This window comes from Sorex fumeus, unplaced genomic scaffold (genome assembly GCF_029834395.1).
Source record: "Sorex fumeus unplaced genomic scaffold, SorFum_2.1 ptg000131l, whole genome shotgun sequence".
Classification (NCBI taxonomy): domain Eukaryota; kingdom Metazoa; phylum Chordata; class Mammalia; order Eulipotyphla; family Soricidae; genus Sorex; species Sorex fumeus.
The window spans coordinates 18673874-18691948 of record NW_026606188.1 but is presented as its reverse complement, the minus strand read 5'-3'; the positions used below and the strand labels follow the sequence as shown (position 1 = coordinate 18691948).

The window sequence follows — 18075 nt, the reverse complement described above, 5'->3', positions numbered from 1 at the left end:
GACAAGTTGGGGGGGGAGGTGTTACAGGGTCACACCAGGCAGGCCCTGGGGGCCCCAGGGAGACGGGGCTGGATTGGGTGAGCCATGGGACACCAGAGAATGCAGGGAGAGTCTATGGGCTGGAGAGAAGCTCAGAAGGGCAGTGCCATTGGGGCCTTGCTCTCCAGGACCCAGGGTAATTCCCACTGGTTGTTCAAGTATCAGAAATTATCCAGCAGCAGCTGAGTAGACATCTGCCCCTGCAGGAGCCAGATTTGCTGCTGGCCAAGTAGCAGCCAGGTGCCTCAGGACCAGGCAGGGTCACCCCACATCCCTAGAGCCCCTGTGGCTGGTCACGTGGGGTACACCTGAAATTCTGCTGGCCCTCAGAATCCAGGCTGGGCTAGATTGAAGGCCCTGAGGAGATGTGGGCGAGAGGTAGAGGGAAGGCAAAGAGGAAATTCAGGGACTTCTCAGATAGTTCTGTCCTTGCCATTCCCGAAAAGGGACAACTCATGCCCAGGGAGTGACTGGCTGTTCTGAACTGAGGACCAGGGTCCTCTGGGCTGGCTGGGGCTGCCCACCAGAGAGAGCCTCCATCCTGCCACCTTTGCCCTCAACTTTTCTATTTGGGTTTTTTTTTTTTTTTTGGTTTGGGGCAGCATTGGCCAGTGCTCGGGACTTAACTCCTGGCTCTGTGCTCAGGGATCACTCCTGAACAGCCTCAGGGGATCCTATGCAGTATTGGGGATCGAGTCCAGGTCATCTGCATGTAAGACGAGTACCCTGGTACTATTGCTGTAGTCCGTTTTATTTTGTTTTAAAGTCATAAGCTAGTGGAGTTTGACTACTTGGTTGTGATACTGGGTGACCATGCAGTGCCCAGGATCAATCCCTTTTGGATAATCCTTTTTTTTTTTTTTTTGCTTTTTTGGGTCACACCCAGCGATGCTCAGAGGTTATTCCTGGCTCTGCACTCAGGAATTCCTCCTGGCAATGCTTGGGGGACCACATGGGATGCCGAGGATCGAACCGAGGTCAGCCACGTGCAAGGCCATCTTCCTGCTTCCCAAATTTTTCTTTCTTCCATGTGATGCTGGGCTTGGGGAGACCAGAGGCCACTTCCTGCCATACCTGGCCAACCTGGCCTGCAGTTCAATGCTCAGGCTGAGAATGTAGGCCACCAGGACCATTCCCTGGAGATGCCTAGGCCACGTGGTGCCCCTGCATGCTCTCTGGCCTCGGTTCCCTTGGTGGGATGGCAGCAGGAGCAGGTAAGGAATTCAGCTGCTGAGGTGGCCGTCCTGGCCAGGTTAATCATCAATGCCTCCAGACCTCTTCTTTATCTCTGTTCCGCATCACAGCTTTTCAGCTGGGTACACAACTGAATTGAGTACCCTTCAGTTCCCTGTTGTTAACCCTGCTGGGGCCAGGCCTGGACTTAAACCTGACTCCGGGAGAACTATGCTCCCATGCCTTGACTGAGCTCCGGGATGGTCGCCCTGCCTGTCCCAGCACTGGTCTGCAGGCGTGCCCCAGCAGCAGAGAACTCCGAGAGCCTCTCCAGGATCATGGAACAGCTCCAGGGCTGGCTGGGCCAAAAGGGCCGGAATAGGACCTCCCAAACGCCTCCCGCCCTCCCAGTTTCAGTCAGAGGCCCCACTCCGGTCTCCCTGCCAGGACCCCCAAACCCGGTGCCCTGACCTGCAGTTAGGGCAAAGGAGGACTTCGCGTGGGCTGGGCCCGCGGTGGGCGGGACCCTAGGTGGGCGGGACCCTAGGTGGGCGGGGCCTGCCTCCTGCTAGGGGCGCCCACCAGCGGGCGGCTGCACCCGCAGACCTGGTGTGTCCAGAGCGGGACTGGCAGCCTCTGTGCCATGGCCGGGACCCCGCGCCGCGCCGCCAGCCGGCGACTGCAGCTTTCCCTGCTGTGCCTCCTCTTCCAGGGTGCCACCGCCATCCTCTTCGCGGTCTTTGTTCGCTACGACCACGAGACCGACGCTGCCCTGTGGCATGGGGGCAATCACAGCGATGCGGACAATACATTTTACTTTCGTTATCCGAGTGAGTGAGGGCGAGAGGGGCGCGGGGAACAGAGATACCGAGCTCCCTGTGTCTGGGGAGGGGCCCTGCATGCCCTGGCCGAGGTGGGCAGCCTGGGCTGTGCCAGCAACTCTCTTGCTCGAAAGGAAGATGTCCTGGTGGATAATGACACCCTTTCTGCTCAGTTCCAGATAGCACATCGAGGGTGGGACAACCAGGAGCTTATTCGGTTTACGAGGGAGCCAAGATGGGGAAACTGGGGCTTAGAGAGGTTACGGGATTAGTTTCGAGTCAAGTTGTTAGAGAGCTGGATTTTGGGGGGTGGACACCCGGCGGTACTCAAGGATCCCTTCTGGCAGGACTCAGGACCCTATGGTGTGACGGAGATGGAAACCAGGTCAGCCACGTGCAAGGCAGGCATCCTACCCACAGTAGGACAGTAGGATCTCTCTGGCCCCTGGGGGCTGGAGTTTGAAACCAAATCTAAAGCCCCAGTGCTAGCTGCACCCGTGTGCGACCTTCCCACTGTCCCAGGGTGTTCCGCTGGCCTGTGCCTTGCTGAGATTCCCCTTCACCACCCACCTCACCTGCCTAGGAAGAGACTCCTGTGCAGGAGGAAGGGATAGTCAGAGGGGCCAGGTACAGCACTGAAGGCACGCACGCAGGCCTGGTGGGGTGCAGAATCACCAGGCTCCTTAAGCAGCTCCGTCCAGATGCATAGGGGGGCACAATACCTGCTCACAGCACTGTCAGGAAGGAGGCATCCAGAGCAGGGAGTCCAGCTCATATAGGAGGGAGGAGGCATTGCTCGTCGTTGGTGACTCATTTGAGTGACAAAACTGGGACTAGGACTCAAGCACCCTTTGTTCCATGGACCATGGCCTTACCCCCCTGCTGGCAAGGCCCAGAAAGAAGAGGGTGAGCCCCGAATCCCCTTTTCTCCTTCAAAGTTGGAGACCAAGGCTGGGGATTCAAGTTCTGGGCAGCTGGGAGCAAGGACACCAGATTTCTCAGATCATCACAGATGCTTCAGAGTCTTTTTCCAGCCTCAGTTTTCCCCATCTGGTCAATGGGGAGAAGGATGCCTCTGAAGGATTCACAGAAGGCCAGTTTGTGGGAGTCTCTTATAAAAACCTGGGGCTGTTGTTACCTTTCTGGCTGAGCTGGAAGCAGCCTCTCTTTCCACCTGACCCTGTCTTGGTCCAGACCCCGACCCCCAAAAATTGAAGCTCACTGGGCTGCAGATAGGAAAGAGCCAGAGCTCAAGGTGCCAGACCTTCAGCACCTTCTTCCCCAGATTGCACCCTCAGCCCTTCTTGAAAGGTGAGCCCCAGAAGCTGAGGCTAAGTCAGAGCCCCAGCTGAGTTGTGCAAAGCCAGGGCATTCGGAGGAAAGGTCTGAGTTGAGAGGAGCAAGGACTTTTTTGCTTTGGTTTTGTTTTTGTTTTTTGGACTACACTTAACAAGGCTAACTCCTGGCTTTGTACTCTGAGGTCACTCCTGGCTTATCTTGGAGGACCCTACATGGTGCTAGAGATCAAACCTGGTCTACCACCTGCAAGGCACATGACTTCTCTGCTGAACTATCTCTCCTGTACTTTATTTCCCCGACTCTCAGTTTTGGGTTACCCTGATACTGCTTATAAGCTACCTGACTCTGCTCAGGAGTCGCTCCTCAGGGCCTGTGCAGTGTCAGGGACGGAAGCCACGCTTCCTGTGTGCAAAGCATGGGCTCAGGCTTCTTTTTTTCTTTTTTCTTTTTTTTTTTTTTAATGTGTGTGTGTGTGTGTGTGTGTGTGTGTGTGTGTGTTTCTTTTTGGGTCACACCCATCAATGTACAGGGATTACTGCTGGCTCTGCACTCAGGTATTACTCCTGGCAGTGCTTTTGGGACCATATGGAATGATGGGAATCGAACCCGGGTCAGCCGCGTGCAAGGCAAACGCCCTACCCGCTGTGCTGTCACTCCATGCCCCATGGGCTCAGCTTTGATTTATCTCTAGGTCCTTGTCTATCTTAACACAAATAAAGGTCTGACCTGGGTGCCGGCCTGAACTCCCACTCACTGCTCCAGGATGCGTCCCTCAAGCCTCCGCCCCGTGTATTCCCAGGTACTCCCTCTCTATCACTCCCCTCCCAGCTTCACACCCTGCACTGTGGTGAGGGGAGTGGGGCAGGGATCCCATCTTTTTTTGTCCTAAGTTGACTTTGGGGCTTTGGGGAGGGGGGTGTCTGTGGAGGGGGAGCTGAGGGACACATGAGATGCCGGCTTTGATGAGCCGGGTCTTCACCTGTCCCTGTGTCCAGGAAGGGGTCAGGGCCAAAGGGGCGTGGCACTGCCCTTTGATTCGGGAGATGAAAGGAAATCCTGCAGCTGCACTGGACTGTAGGCCTGGCCAGTACAAGGCCATGGCTGCCCTGGGGGTGGCTTCTGTCATCAGAGGAAGGTCCCCCAGTGCCCTCTGCTCCATTCCTCTCACTGGGAAAAGGCAGGGATGCCACATCACCTGCCAAGACCCCACAACCAGCCAGGCTAGGATCTGTTTTTCTGGCTTCCAGATATTTCAGTCTCTGTCCCTAGAGACAGGAGTGGAAAGAGAGAAAATGCTATGGCTATTGGGGCCAGAGGGCAAATGTAAGAAAGGGTTCCACGAAGGAATCTGGATTGGCCTCCTCCTTTTGGGGAGGAAAGGGCATACCCACAGGTGCTCAGGCCTTACTTCAGGCTCTATGCACAGAGATCACTTCTGGCTGGGGACCCCTATGGATGCCTGGATTGAACAGCTGCATATAAGACAAGTGCCCTACCCACCATCTTTGGTCCCAGCTGGCCCTGTACATGTCCTTCCTAGACCTTGCTTGCAGCACAGATGGAAGCAGGGTTATTTTGAAAAGGTAGGGTAGGGCGCCCAAGGATTTTGTGACCCATCTGGCATCTTAGAGGCAGCTGGGGAGAGTGTGGCAAATACTCCATCCCTTCTTCCTGCTCCTTATCATTTATGTCCTGTCTTTTCAAATCAGGAAACTGAGACTCAAAATGTTAATTGTAGGACCAGTGGGGCTGGCAAGATAGTACAGCAGGTAGGGCACTTGCCTTCCATATAGTTAACACGAGTTCAATTCCCAGCACCGCATATGGTCTCTCAAGCATGGTCTCTCTGCCATGAGTGAATGCTGAGATCAGAGGCCCAAGCACTCTGGGTGTGACCCATAAACAAAAAGAGTTATTAAGTGGCTTATTTAAATTCATATTATCAGGGGGCTGGAGAGATAAGTCAGCAGAGAAGACCATGCTGTGACCAGAGCTCAATCAGCAGCTCAGTATAGGGTCCTCTGAGCACAACCGGAAGTGATCCGTGAGCACAGAGCCAGGAGTAAACACTGACCATAGCTGGGTGCCGGCTCCAAACCAAAACCATCTGGTAAGAGAATTTACATGCAGCTCCATGGGATGTGAAAAGTCTTCGCTTTCAGACCAAGCAATAGGACAGTAGGTCCAGCACTTGCTTTGCACATGGCTGACCTGGGTTCAATCCCTGTCACCTCATATCGTTCCCGAGGCTGCCAGGAGTGCTCACTGAGTGCAAAGCCAGGAGTAGGCCCTGAGCACTGCTGGGTGTGGCACGCGCACACACACACACATCACAGGTCCTGGCTTTCATTGCCTCATTGCAAAATCATCTGGCAGCTCTGCGAAGGGAGTCAGGAGGGGCAGTCAGTGGCTCTGAAAGCATTCGTCTTCTCCCCAGTGAGTGCATTTGGTGGAGGATCCCCAGAAGAGAATGTTCTTACTCCCCCACATCCAGCTAGGAAAGCTCTTTCTCCGCCACAGTCCCTGAAAAAGTCACTGGAACAGCCCCCAGGAAAGGAGGTTCTTCCAGTTGAAAGTCCAAGGCACTGAGTTTTTATTGCAAACAAACCCAGGGCAGAAGAAGTAAATATTATTACCATACAAGACAAGTTCTGGAGTGGTTCTAGCCTGCACTGGACACCCAACCCCCCCTGGTTAATGTTGCTGTCCTTAGCCAAAGAATGGACATGCCATCTTACTGCTTGCCCAAGGAGAAAACAATCAGGTGGCAAGGCTAGAGAGAACTTAGGCTGTGAGTGGAATTCTAAGTGCTTCCTTGCCTGTTAGAGGATTTGGGGCATGAGCAGAGCAGATATAGCATGAGATTGGGGGCATAATTACCAATGTGATGGGCAGCTGAGCTCTGTTCTCTGCGCCCAGACACAGTCACCCTCTGCCTGGGATTTCCAAACACACCCCACCTCAAAACACCCCAAACATAAGAGCTTGCTTTTCTATTATTGATTGCATTCTCAACCAGAGGGGCCAGAGTGATAGTACAGCAATAGTATTGAGCGATAGTACAGCTCTTGCCTTGAATACAATGACCTGGGTTCCATTTCCAGTACCACAACAGTTCCCCTGTTCCCCACCAAGAGTGAACCCTGAGCAGAGAGCCAGGGGTAAGCCCTGAGCACTGCAAGGTATGACTCCAAACCCAAAGAAAGAGAAAGAAAGAGAGAAAGAAAGAAAGAAAGAAAGAAAGAAAGAAAGAAAGAAAGAAAGAAAGAAAGAAAGCAGGCAGGCAGGCTCAATCAGAAAATTTTAACTAGTTGATAATTATTTGGATTAAGAAAAAAATGTTCATGATATTTTTAATTATATCTTCCTTCTACTGCAGCGCCACCAGCACATATACTAAAATTGGAACGATACAGAGAAGATTAGCATGGCCCCTGCGCAAGGATGACACTTCCTTCTACAAGGGCACAAGTCCAAGAATGCAGGGGCCGGAGAGATAGTACAGTGGGGAGGGCACTTCCTTTGCACATGACTAATCCGGATTTGATACCCAACATCCCATATGGTCCCCTGAGCCTGCCAGGAGTGATCCCTGAGCTCAGAGCCAAGAGTAAGCCCTGAGCACTGCCAGGCATGACCAACCGCCCCACTCCCCCAGGGGCAAAAAAAAAAAATCTAAGTACAAGGAGACACAGAAGACAACACTGTAAGAATGAGATTCTTGTGCAGCTCTGAGCTTCCAGGCAGTCATGAAAAAAACAATTTTTTATTAATCTTTCTGGATTATTATCAGAGTTAAGGAAACTTGGCCTCTGTCATCTTGATCCCTGCCTGACTTCCACTCCTGGGGCCGCAGCCTGCCACCCGCAGCTGCTACCTGTTCCTCTCCACAGAGAGGCGGAGGGGCCTGGCCCGTGTGTGCACAATGAGTCTGGGAAAGCAGTTCCTCCAGGGATGTGAGTTTCCTAGTACTGAATTCCACAGAAGTTTCTCAAAGTTTCTCAAAGTGTGTGTGTGAGTGAGTGTGTGTGTATGTGGTGTGTGTGTGTGGTGTATGTGTGAGTGAGTGTGTTTATGTGGTGTGTGTGGTGTATGTGTGGTGTGTGTGTGTGTGTGTGGTGTGTGTGGTATGTGTATGTGTGTATGGTATGTGTATGTGTGTGTGTATGTGTGTGGTGGATGTGTGTGTGCTGTGTGTATGTGGTGTCTGTGTGTGTGTGTGCATGTGCGTGTGTGTGTGTATTGTTTGCTTGAGGGCCACGTCTGGCAGTGCTCAAAAACGATTGATGCTGAGGGCTGGCCCAGGCATTCCACATGCAGAGCACCTGCTTAGTTCTTCAGGCTACTTTTTTTTGGAAGGCCCACATCCTGTGGTGTTCAGGGCTTTCTCTTGGCACCGTGTGGCCTCGAAAATAGGAATTTTAAAAGGAACTTTATGGGGTCAGAGAAATAATACAAGCAGGAAGAGCGCTTGCCTCGCACTCAGTCACCCCGGATTTAGTTCCCAGCAATGCATTTGATCCTCTGAGCACTGCCAGGAGTGATTTTTGAATGCAGATCCAGGAGTAACCCTTGAGCAAAGGTGTGACCCAAAAGCCGAAGAAAATTTAAAAAATCGTTAAAAAGGAGTTTAGGGGGGCTGGAGCGATAGCACAGCTGGTAGGGCGTTTGCCTTGCATGCAGCCAACATGGCCAACACAGGTTCAATTCCCAGCATCCCATATGGTCCCCTGAGCACCGTCAGGAGCGATTCCTGAGTGCATGAGCCAGGAGTGACCCCTGAGCATCGCCGGGTGTGACCCAAAAAGCAAAAATAAATAAATAAATAAAATTTTAAAAAAATAAAAGGGCGTTTAGGGCTGAAGAGATGGTATAGTGAGTTAGATGATTGCCTTGCATGCTGCCTTAAATTCAATCCCAGTGCTGTATATAGTCCCTCAGAGCCCCACCAGGAGTGACCCCTGGGCAAGGGTATTGTTCAAGGGTAAATCCTGAACAATGGTTTCGTTCAAGGGTAAGCCCTAAACAATGCTGGGTGTGGCTCCCAAATCAAAACAATAACAATAATATTAACAAAATAAAAGGCGGAGTTTGGGGTCATGGGTGAGCAGATTTTTCACTCGCTTGTACAAGGACTGCAATAATATGCTTCTACTGCTCTTCTTCGTATTATTTCTCCACTAAAACCAAAGATTCAGCAATCACAGACCCAAGCCAAGACAGATAGACTGCCTGAGTCTAACACTGAGTTGTTCAAACCCTTTATGCAAGTTGATGCTGGAGCTTGAAGTAGAGCAAATGAGCCCAAAGCAAACTGCCAGCATTTACCCGATTTGCAAAGTATCCATGTGTATTATTTTATTAACTCATATTTTTATGCACAGTGGTATCAAGTAGAAAATAAAAGAGGGGGGGAAAAGCCCCAAATCTCCCTGTTCAGCAGCCAGACATTAACTAACATTAGTAAAATTCAAGTAACTCACATACGAAGTGAAAATCTTCAAGCTAGAGCCAGAGGGAGTACAGAGTTAAAGTGCCAGCTTTCATGAGGCTGACCCAGGCTCAACTACCACATATGGTCCCCTAAGCACTGCCACGAGTGGCTGCTGAACACAGCTAGGAGTCAGTCCTGTGCTAGCCCCACAACCTGTGGCCCCCAAATGAAAAAAAAAAAACCTCCAAACTTAAGAAAGCAGCAAGTTGAAAAGTGGGGCCCTATTTCCCAGAGAAGCATCATCCCCTAGTCACAGCACAGCCCTGCCCCACTGTCTTTTCTGGGTAGGTGGGGCTTAGGCCACAGCTGGTGGTACTCAAGGGACAATATGAGCTGCTAAGAATCAAACCCAGAGCTCTTGCATGCAAAGCTAGAACTGTAGTCCTTTGAGCCATCTCTCCAGTTCTTTTTATTTTTCAATCTTCAAATTGGAAGATTCAGGTCCTGAAGTCAGAGGGATAAAGATTAGCCATCCAGAAGGCCTTCCCAGCAGACAGGGAAACAACCAAATGAAGGGGAAGGGGATTTGGGGCTCCAGGGGCAAAGGCGGGGGCAGAAGGACAGATAGACTGGTCATGCTGGTTTTTTGTGCTTTTTTTTTTTTACCCTTTCCTTTTAAACAAGACTGACTCTAGAGCTGCATGGGGCTCCGTGAGCACCCGCTCAGCCCTTTGCTCAAATTCCCAGTCCAGGCTAGTCAGAGCAGCCGGGCAGCGGGCTGGGCCCTGCTGCTCCTGGCTGGTCAGCTCTTGCACTGGCCATGCCTGGGGAGTTTTACAGGCTCACCTGCAGGTGGGGAGGGCGCTGGAGGCCAGGGCGGAAGTGGGTGGCTGACCGGTGAGGGCCTGCCCACAGGCTTCCAGGACGTGCACACCATGGTCTTCGTGGGCTTCGGCTTCCTCATGGTCTTCCTGCAGCGCTATGGCTTCAGCAGCGTGGGCTTCACCTTCCTCCTGGCCGCCTTTGCCCTGCAGTGGGCCACGCTGGTGCAGGGCTTCCTCCACTCCTTCCATGGAGGTCACATCCACGTGAGCGTGGAGAGGTGGGCATGGTCGGGGGCAGGGGCCCACTCCACTCTCTGCCTTGGAGGTGCGGAAGCATCAGAACCGACACTGTGACAGTCTTTTTAGCTGCCCATTTCTTCTCTCCTTCCAGACCCAAACCCTTAGCTGCTTCTCTCTCCTTCTGTAAGCTCCTGATTACCCAAGAGCCATGGGGAGGCTAGCTTCATGGGAAAGGGCAAGGTTTGGAGGAGCTCTTGCTTGTGAGATCTGGTTGTTCTACCTCGTTAGGCTTTATTCCCCGAGTCACAGCACCTCCTGTTACCTCCTCTCTAGGAAAGGCAAGGTCCCTGCACACACGGGTGCAACCCTGCCCTCTCCCTGCTGCTTCCCTGCTTTCTGTCCTCAGCCTCTCCCCCTCCCCACCCCCCCCCCCCCCCAGCATGATCAACGCTGACTTCTGTGCTGGGGCAGTGCTGATCTCTTTCGGGGCAGTGCTGGGCAAGACTGGACCAGCTCAGCTGCTGCTCATGACCCTGCTGGAGGTGGTGCTGTTTGGCGTCAATGAATTCGTGCTTCTTAGTCTCCTGGGGGTGAGTATGCAGGGGAGGGGAGAGCGTGGGATGGGGTGGGGCGAGTTTCACAGCCTCACCTTAGCTGTCTCTCCCCAGGTGAGGGATGCAGGTGGCTCCATGACCATCCACACTTTTGGTGCCTACTTTGGCTTGGTCCTCTCCCGGGTGCTCTACAGGCCGCAGCTAGAGAAGAGCAAGCATCGTCAGGGCTCTGTCTACCACTCGGACCTCTTTGCCATGATTGGTGAGACTGGCACCTGCGGTGTAGGGGACCACTTTTGGACATCCTCAGTCCAGGCCAGAGAGGCCCATCTCCAGCAACAGGCCTTGGGGTTCGGCCCTTCCAATTTGGAGTCAGCTGTGGCCCAGAAAGAGAGCACAATGGGTAGGGCATGTGCCTTACATATAACTGACCGGAGTGCCATCCCCAGCACCCCCTATGTTCCCCCAAGCCCACCAGGCGTGATCCTCAGCTAAACTCTGAGTGTCACTGGGTGTGGCCGCAAACCAAAAATAACCAACCAAGCAACCAGTTTGGAGTCTGCCATGAGAGCCCAGGATATGTCCCTCATACTCAAGGGTCTGTACAGGCTCCAAGGACAGCTGTGAGGACCATCTATGCTCCTTAATTTTTTGATGTGACTGCACCAATCTCTGCCTAAGACCCTTTATGCACACACACAAACACACGCACTCGTACACACACACACACACACACACACACACACACACTAGTTAGAACCAGATTCCTCAACGTGCATTTCCTCTGTTTTTCTAAACTAGGATGCAACGGCGCTCCCTTCACCTCTGCCCTGGCTACACCCTCAAGCAGGAAGGAGCAGCCCTGGGGGGAGGAGGGGAGGGGGCAGGGGGGCAACTGTGGTCACCTCTGCTCTTTGAAGCCCACCTTCTGCCTTGGCCCCTGCTCCTCTTCTCCCCACATCGGGTTTGGGGAAGCCATCCAGCCTTCCCTATTTCTTGGTGGCTCAGAGTGGTGGCCGAACTGCCTCTTCTCCCACCAGAACAAGGGCTGCCTCCTCACCCTGTTATGAAACATGCAGGATGTGCAACCCTGGGTCAGCTGAGGCCTCTCTGCCCTTTGCGACCCGATCCCTTTGGCTTGCAGTCCAAAGGCTTCTCTGAGATCTCTGCGCTTCCCGAGAGGCTCCTGGTCTCTCTGGCTGTCTCAGTTTGTGGCCTGCGTGTGTAGGTCACCTTCCTGCAGACTGCTGGGAGGTGTGGTGCGCATACCCACCACTGAGGGCCAGGCCCTGCTGTCTTTCTTTTTTTTTTCTTCTTTTTGGGTCATACTCAGTGATGCACAGGGGTTACTCCTGGCTCATGCACTCAGGAATTACTCCTGGTGGTGGTCGGGGAACTATATGGGATGCTGGGAATCGAACCTGGGTCGGCTGCATGCAAAGCAAATGCCCTCCCTCCTGTACCATCTCTCCAGCCCCTGCTGTCATCTTTCCCTCAGCTCCTCTGCCCTCTCTCTTCAGGACTAACCTGGGAAGCCCAGAGGGGCAGGCAGGGACACAAAGCTCCCCCAGATCTTAGTAAACATCCAGGTCCAGCCATACCCCACCTAGTGGATGAGGTATCTTCTGACCATTGTTGGGTCTAGCTTCTGGACCGCCATCAACATTATAAAACAAATTATTTGCTGATATATAGATCAAGCAGCTAGCTTAGGGCTTACACATGTGACCTTTGCCTCCCTCTTTTCTTTTCTCTTGTGGGGGGATGGGGGAGGAGGCCACACCTGGCAATGCTCAGCGGTTACTTCTGGCCCTGCACTCAGGAATCACTCTTGGTGGTGCTGAGGGGACCATATGGGATAAAACCCAGTCAGCTTTTCTGATATTTCAAAACCCAGCTCAACCCTCCCTCTGGCCTTCACTGGCCAGTGGCCGGTCACTTCCTTCCTCTCACTCCACCTGCTTGTCTCCATTTAGGAACCATCTTCCTATGGATCTTCTGGCCCAGCTTCAACTCTGCCCCCACCGCACTGGGGGATGGCCAGCACCGGACAGCCCTCAACACATACTACTCGCTGACTGCAAGCACCCTCAGCACTTTTGCCCTGTCTGCCCTTGTCGGGGCTGATGGGCGGTTGGACATGGTATTGGGCAGAGAACTGGTGCACCTGCGGGCTGGAGGGGAGGGGACTGAGATCTGGGGTCCTGCAGGTCTAGCCACGAAGCAAACACGGCAGGGCACTGGCTCCAGCAAGAGGTCAGAGTTCAGCAGTGGGTGGATGACCCAATGGTGAGCCAGCTTGAACTGGGATGAGGGCCACTGTCTAGTGCCTTGCTTGTCCCTTCTCTCCCCAGGTGCATGTCCAGAATGCAGCGCTGGCCGGAGGGGTCGTGGTGGGGACCTCCAGTGAAATGATGCTCACACCCTTTGGGGCGCTGGCTGCTGGCTTCCTGGCAGGAGCTGTGTCCACGCTGGGCTACAAGTTCTTCACGGTGCAGAGGCCTCTCTTGGGCCTGGGAAGAACAGGACTCTTTGTCCCCACCTCTTACCTCTCCTGCAGGCTCAGGGGAGGGGTTCTTGGGGGAAGGGAGGCATAAGAGACTCATGACTATTTTCTCCTTCTCCAGCCCATCCTGGAGTCAAAGTTCAAAGTGCAGGACACATGTGGTGTTCACAACCTCCATGGGATGCCGGGGGTCCTGGGAGCCCTCCTGGGGGTCCTTGTAACCTGGCTGGCCACCCACGAAACTTATGGAGATGGGTGAGTATTCAGGCATTACCCTCTGGGAATCACCTCTCATGCTCTCTCCTCTCTCCTCTCTGTAGCAGTACAAATGGTGCTGGAGAGAGTGTGGGAGGCGCAGTTTCACCCCCAGGACTGCATGATCCCCTGAGCTTTGTGGTAGGAATGGGCCCTGAGCACTCTAGGTGTGGTCCCCCCAGAAGAGAGTGTTTTCACCTCTTCACTCATTCATTCTCCCGGGAACCTTTTACTTACGGAGGGAATGGACCTTGCATCACTTATAACCAAAGATCTCTGGGTAGATGGTTTTAATAGTGTGGTTTCTAAAGGGTCTCTGAGAAATAAGGACTCAGGGGCCAGAGACGTAGTACAGTGTGTAGGGTGTTTCTTCATGGCTGCTCTGCACAGGGTCCCTTGAGGCCCCCGCCAGGAGTGATCCCTAAGCGCGGAGCCAGGAGGAATCCCTGAGCACCTCTAGATGTGCCAGATGTGGCCCCCAAAACAAAAGTGAAAAAAAAAAGGACTCGGGTCAGTGTTTTGCACGTCAGGGCTCAGAAGAGAGGGTAGGCAAGAGCACCCTGGACACTGCACCTGAAGTGGGTTTGCTGTGCATGCTGGGGCCATAGGGGGCTGCGTCACGGGGGGTGCTGCCTCTCTGTGGGGGCTGCTGGCGTTGCTCCCCTCTGCCCTATTCAGTTTGGCCCCCTGGCCTCCGCTTCTGCAGCCTGGAGACTGTGTTCCCTCTTATCGCCGAGGGCCAGCGCAGTGCCACCTCGCAGGCCGTGTACCAGCTCTTCGGACTGTTTGTCACCCTGATGTTTGCCTCTGTGGGCGCGCTGTTTGCAGGTGAGTGGGGGGAGGAGCGGAGGGGGGCCCAGAAGCAGTTCATGGTGGGAAAAGAGGGAGATTCTCAGAGAGAATCTGCACCCCGCATTCAAACTCTGTGACATTTGTAAGTGTTGCTCTGTGCTCACCAGGGGCCAGATTGTTGAGTTCAGGGCTACCCTCCCACTGGAAAAGGGGAGCAACTGAGGGCTCCAAGTGGCTCTGGGTCTCCCAGTTCTCCCTCTGGCTGTGCACTTAACTGCAGGGCTTTCTTTGCCCACTAGAGGGCAGTCCGACCTCAGCTTGAGGTGCCTTTTCCCCAGGAAGCCATCCCCGGAGGCAATAGGTAGCGCCTATCATTCCTGAGGTCTGGCTTTAGTGCTTTCAGCCTTTTCTTTTTTATTATTATTTAATTTTTAGTCACTGTGACTTACAGTACTTCCATATGATATGGTTTAGTATGTGTTCCAACACCCCCCCACCACCACCACCAGAGTGTCCATTTCCCTCCCCCAGCGTCTCAGGGTTCCTCTCAGGCCCCCCTTCCCCATCTGTCCCATCTCCCCACCATGGCAAGCTCAGTTCTGTAGGCCATTTCAGATTCAGCTGCTTTGGGCTATTCATTATTTCCTTACTATGCTTTTTTGCTACCCCCATCTGAGAGCAATCATTCTGTATCTGCCCCTCTCTTGACTGATTCCACTCAACCACGATACCTTCCTTTTGGTTCCATCCAATAGTGGCAAATGACATCACTGTCACTGTCACTGTCCTCCCGTTGTTCATCGATTTGCTCGAGCGGGCCCAGTAACGTCTCCATTGTGACAAGTATTACTGTGTTTGGCATATCGAATATGTCACGGGTAGCTTGCCAGGCTTTGCCGTGCAGGCGAGATAGTCTCGGTAGCTTGCCAGGCTCTCCAAGAGGGGTGGAGGAATTGAACTCGGGTCGGTCATGTTGGCCGCTTGCAAGGCTTACCCACTGTGCTTACCCGCCGTGCTATCGCTCCAGTCCAGCAAATAACGTGATTCCACATTTTTTTGTTTGTTATTTTGTTTGTTTTGGGGTCATACCTGCTGGTGCTCAGAGCTTACTCCTGGCTCTGCTTTCAGAGTTTACTCCTGGCAGGACTCAAAGGACCATACGGGGATGTGGGGATTAACCTCAGTTGGACATGTGCAAGGCAGGTGCCCTACCTGCTGTACTATGATTCTGGCCTCATGTTTTTATCTTTTCTTATGGCCATAAGAAATAATATTCTGTAATATTCTGTTGTGAATGTGTACTATGGTTTCTTTTTTGGCTACTGTGAGTAGTGGTGCAATGAAGACAGGAGTGCAGAGGACTTTTCAGAATAGGGTTTTGGGGTCGTTGCAGTAGATCCCTAGAAATGGATTTGCTGGGTCACTTGGCCTTTGAAAACAAACCACCTGTAATTCAGTGCCCCTTCCTGCTCTTAGCTGGAAAAGTTGCATCCATTCACTGAATCGCTGATTCAGTAGACACATCTGTACCCCTCTGTGGGGTTCATGACAGAACTCCCACTGGGTTCCTTAGCAGTTGTGCAAACTCCAGTCCATTCTTTAACCTCTGCAAGCCTAGCTTGCCTTCTCTGGCAGGACTCACAGGGAAGGGCTCTCAGGCCTGAGACACAGTAGGGTAGCTGTTCACCTTGCAGCCACTGGGCAAACAACTGCATTCACACCTCCTCCAGCCCCTCAAGCAGAGCTCTGAGTGGAGCCTCACCAACCCATCTTCGCCTTCCACCTCTAGGGTTCCTGCTGCAACTACCCTTCCTGGGTTCCCCACCAGACTCCCAGTGTTATGACGACCAGGTTTACTGGGAGGTAAGACACGCTGCAGCCTGAGGCCCCAGGGGCCCGCTCACCCACCTGCTCTTCTCCCCCTTCTCTTCTCGCATCTTTTGTGGTGGTGATGATGGTTGGTTTCCAGGACTGCACCCAGGAGGGGCTCTGGACCAAGCCCAAGTCAGTCTCGTGGAGAGCAGACACCTTAACTCGGTCCTATCTCTCCGGCCCCCCATACATCCATTCTTGCTTCCTTCTTTGCTGCCCTGCTCCTTACCCCGCTGTGACGTCCAGCCCCTGGAGTTCCTTTTCACATGCTCCTCAACCTCTCCAGGTGCCAGGAGAGCATGAGGATGAAGCCCAGGGACGGCTGAGGACAGAGGAGCCAGATACTCGGGCCTGACTGCACCCAGCCCAAGACCAAGCTCCACTTTAAAAACTGCTGACCATCTCCTAAGAGGATGTTCTTCTCTTATCCCTGCCGCTGCCCAGCATAAGCTGCATGTCATAAATCTCCTTTCCAGAGGCAGCCTGAGGGGCGGGCAGTGGAAGTTGGGGGGGTTGGGGAGGCTGGGGAGTGGGACTGTATCTGGCTGGGGAAGGAGGTTGTGTGTGTGCAGGATCACCAGAAGCCTCGCCCACCCATCACCAGGCTGTGTGTGGACAGAATGAGCCAGAAGTGATCTCCCTCTCCCCACCCCACCCCCTCACACATGTGCCGTGACCCAGCCCAGTGTCACTGAGTCACAGTGAGCTCTGAGTCCAGATGGGAGTCTCAGGGTGATAAACTCGGGTACAGTGAAGACTGACTGCTGCGTGTCTACACCAGGAATCTACCCACAGTGTTGGAAACCTCTGAGGTAGAGTGGTACAAAAGGCAGCCTGCCTCCTCGGGATCGGGCCTCTCCCTCTCAGAGGCCATGTTCTCTACCGAGCACAGAGCTACCTGCCTGTCCGGAGCTGGGGAGGCCTGTTGCAGTGGAAGACTGCCACCTCTCTTCAGGGCAGTGTGCTGCCAGGTCGTTTCTGAGCAGAGGGCAAAGGGCCCCCTAACAGGCGCGCTAAAATCTCTGAAGCTGGAAGCAGGGTCTGGGAAGATGGGACAGATGGGTAGAAAGAAGGGTCAGGCTCCCCATTACCACAGCCTGAAGCTATCTGAGCACCAGAGGGCGCTCCAGACCTAGCAGCGGGAGACCGAGCCTTCAGCCCCTCCCTCGGAGCTGGAACGGAAGACCTTCAGGCCACAAGTCTACCCAATGCTGATTAGGGCTGACTCCTGACTCTGCACTCAGGGATCACTCATGCTGGTGCTGGGGAACCATATAGGGTACTGGCGAGATAGTCTCGGTAGCCACATGCAAGGCAAGTGCTCTTCTTGCTATAATATCATTCCCACCCCTGCCTTCACTTTTTAAATTTGTTTTTCGGCCACATCCAGCAGTGCTCAGAGCTTACCCCTGACTCTGTGCTCAGGAATTCCCCCCCCCCCCCCGCAGCCCCCATGTCCTATATGATCTCCCAAGCACCACCAGGAGTAACCCCTGAACATCACCAGGTGTAGTCCCAAAACAAAAACAAAACAGACCAGAAACAGCTACTGTCACTGTCACTGTCATCCCGTTGTTCTTCGATTTACTTGAGCAGGTGCCAGTAATGTCTCCATTCGTCCCAGCCCTGAGATTTTAGCAGACTGTCCTTACTCGTCTTTCCCAACGATTGGAGGCTCTACCTGTTATTGTTACTGTTTTTGGCATATCGAATACGCCACGGGGAGCTTGCCAGGCTCTGCCATGCAGGCGGGATATTCTCGGTAGCTTGCCAGGCTCTCCGAGAGGCAAAGCAAATGCCTTAACCCCTTGGCCCACAAGCCTTTCCTGAGCCCCCTCCCAATTCCTGAGAGACTGCCCTCTCCTGCCCTTCACCAGGTTCTGAAAAGGGCTGGGCTCAGCTGCCCACTCCCTGACCCCAGAACCCCAAGATGCATTACAGAGAAAGGGAAGTAAAGATTCTGGGTCCTGGCCCTGGGACAGGTGAAAGGTTTCCCTCAGACCCCATCCTTGGGGCAAATGGAGGAACTGAATTTCCTGGGGACAGAGACCAAGACCAGAATTAAGAGGAGGAGCCAGAGAGATAGTAAGAGAGCACAGCCCATAGGGTCCTGTACAGGGCCAACTTGGGTTTGATCCCCAGCACCCCAAATGGTCCCTTGAGCACAACCTAGCTGATCACTAAGTGCAGAGACAGGAGTAAATTCTGAGCATCACTGGATGTGCTCCCTTCAACACACACACACACACACACACACCAGATGTGA

The 18075-nt window shown here is 53.4% G+C and overlaps 1 protein-coding gene and 1 non-coding gene across 2 annotated transcripts; both read left to right on the top strand.

Annotated features, from left to right (window-relative positions):
* Nucleotides 1–1825: 1825 nt before the first annotated feature.
* On the top strand, nucleotides 1826–16586 carry RHBG (Rh family B glycoprotein). The gene is made up of 10 exons (XM_056139143.1): nucleotides 1826–2042; nucleotides 9682–9868; nucleotides 10270–10420; nucleotides 10499–10646; nucleotides 12361–12527; nucleotides 12739–12876; nucleotides 13012–13145; nucleotides 13852–13973; nucleotides 15727–15800; nucleotides 16096–16586. The coding sequence occupies exons 1-10, from the start codon at nucleotides 1856–1858 to the stop codon at nucleotides 16162–16164; spliced, it is 1377 nt and encodes a 458-aa protein (XP_055995118.1). The 5' UTR covers nucleotides 1826–1855; the 3' UTR covers nucleotides 16165–16586.
* On the top strand, nucleotides 6711–6813 carry LOC130015856 (U6 spliceosomal RNA). Its single transcript, XR_008791176.1, has one exon. It is a non-coding gene; the product is annotated as a U6 spliceosomal RNA (small nuclear RNA).
* Nucleotides 16587–18075: the final 1489 nt, after the last annotated feature.

Excerpts from the sequence above, each read along its gene's own strand:
- RHBG (XM_056139143.1), top strand. The coding sequence starts at position 1,856 with ATGGCCGGGACCCCGCGCCGCGCCGCCAGCCGGCGACTGCAGCTTTCC. Across the intron at positions 2,043-9,681 it reads ATTTTACTTTCGTTATCCGA|GCTTCCAGGACGTGCACACC; the intron begins GTGAGTGAGGGC and ends GCCTGCCCACAG. Across the intron at positions 9,869-10,269 it reads ATCCACGTGAGCGTGGAGAG|CATGATCAACGCTGACTTCT; the intron begins GTGGGCATGGTC and ends CCCCCCCCCCAG.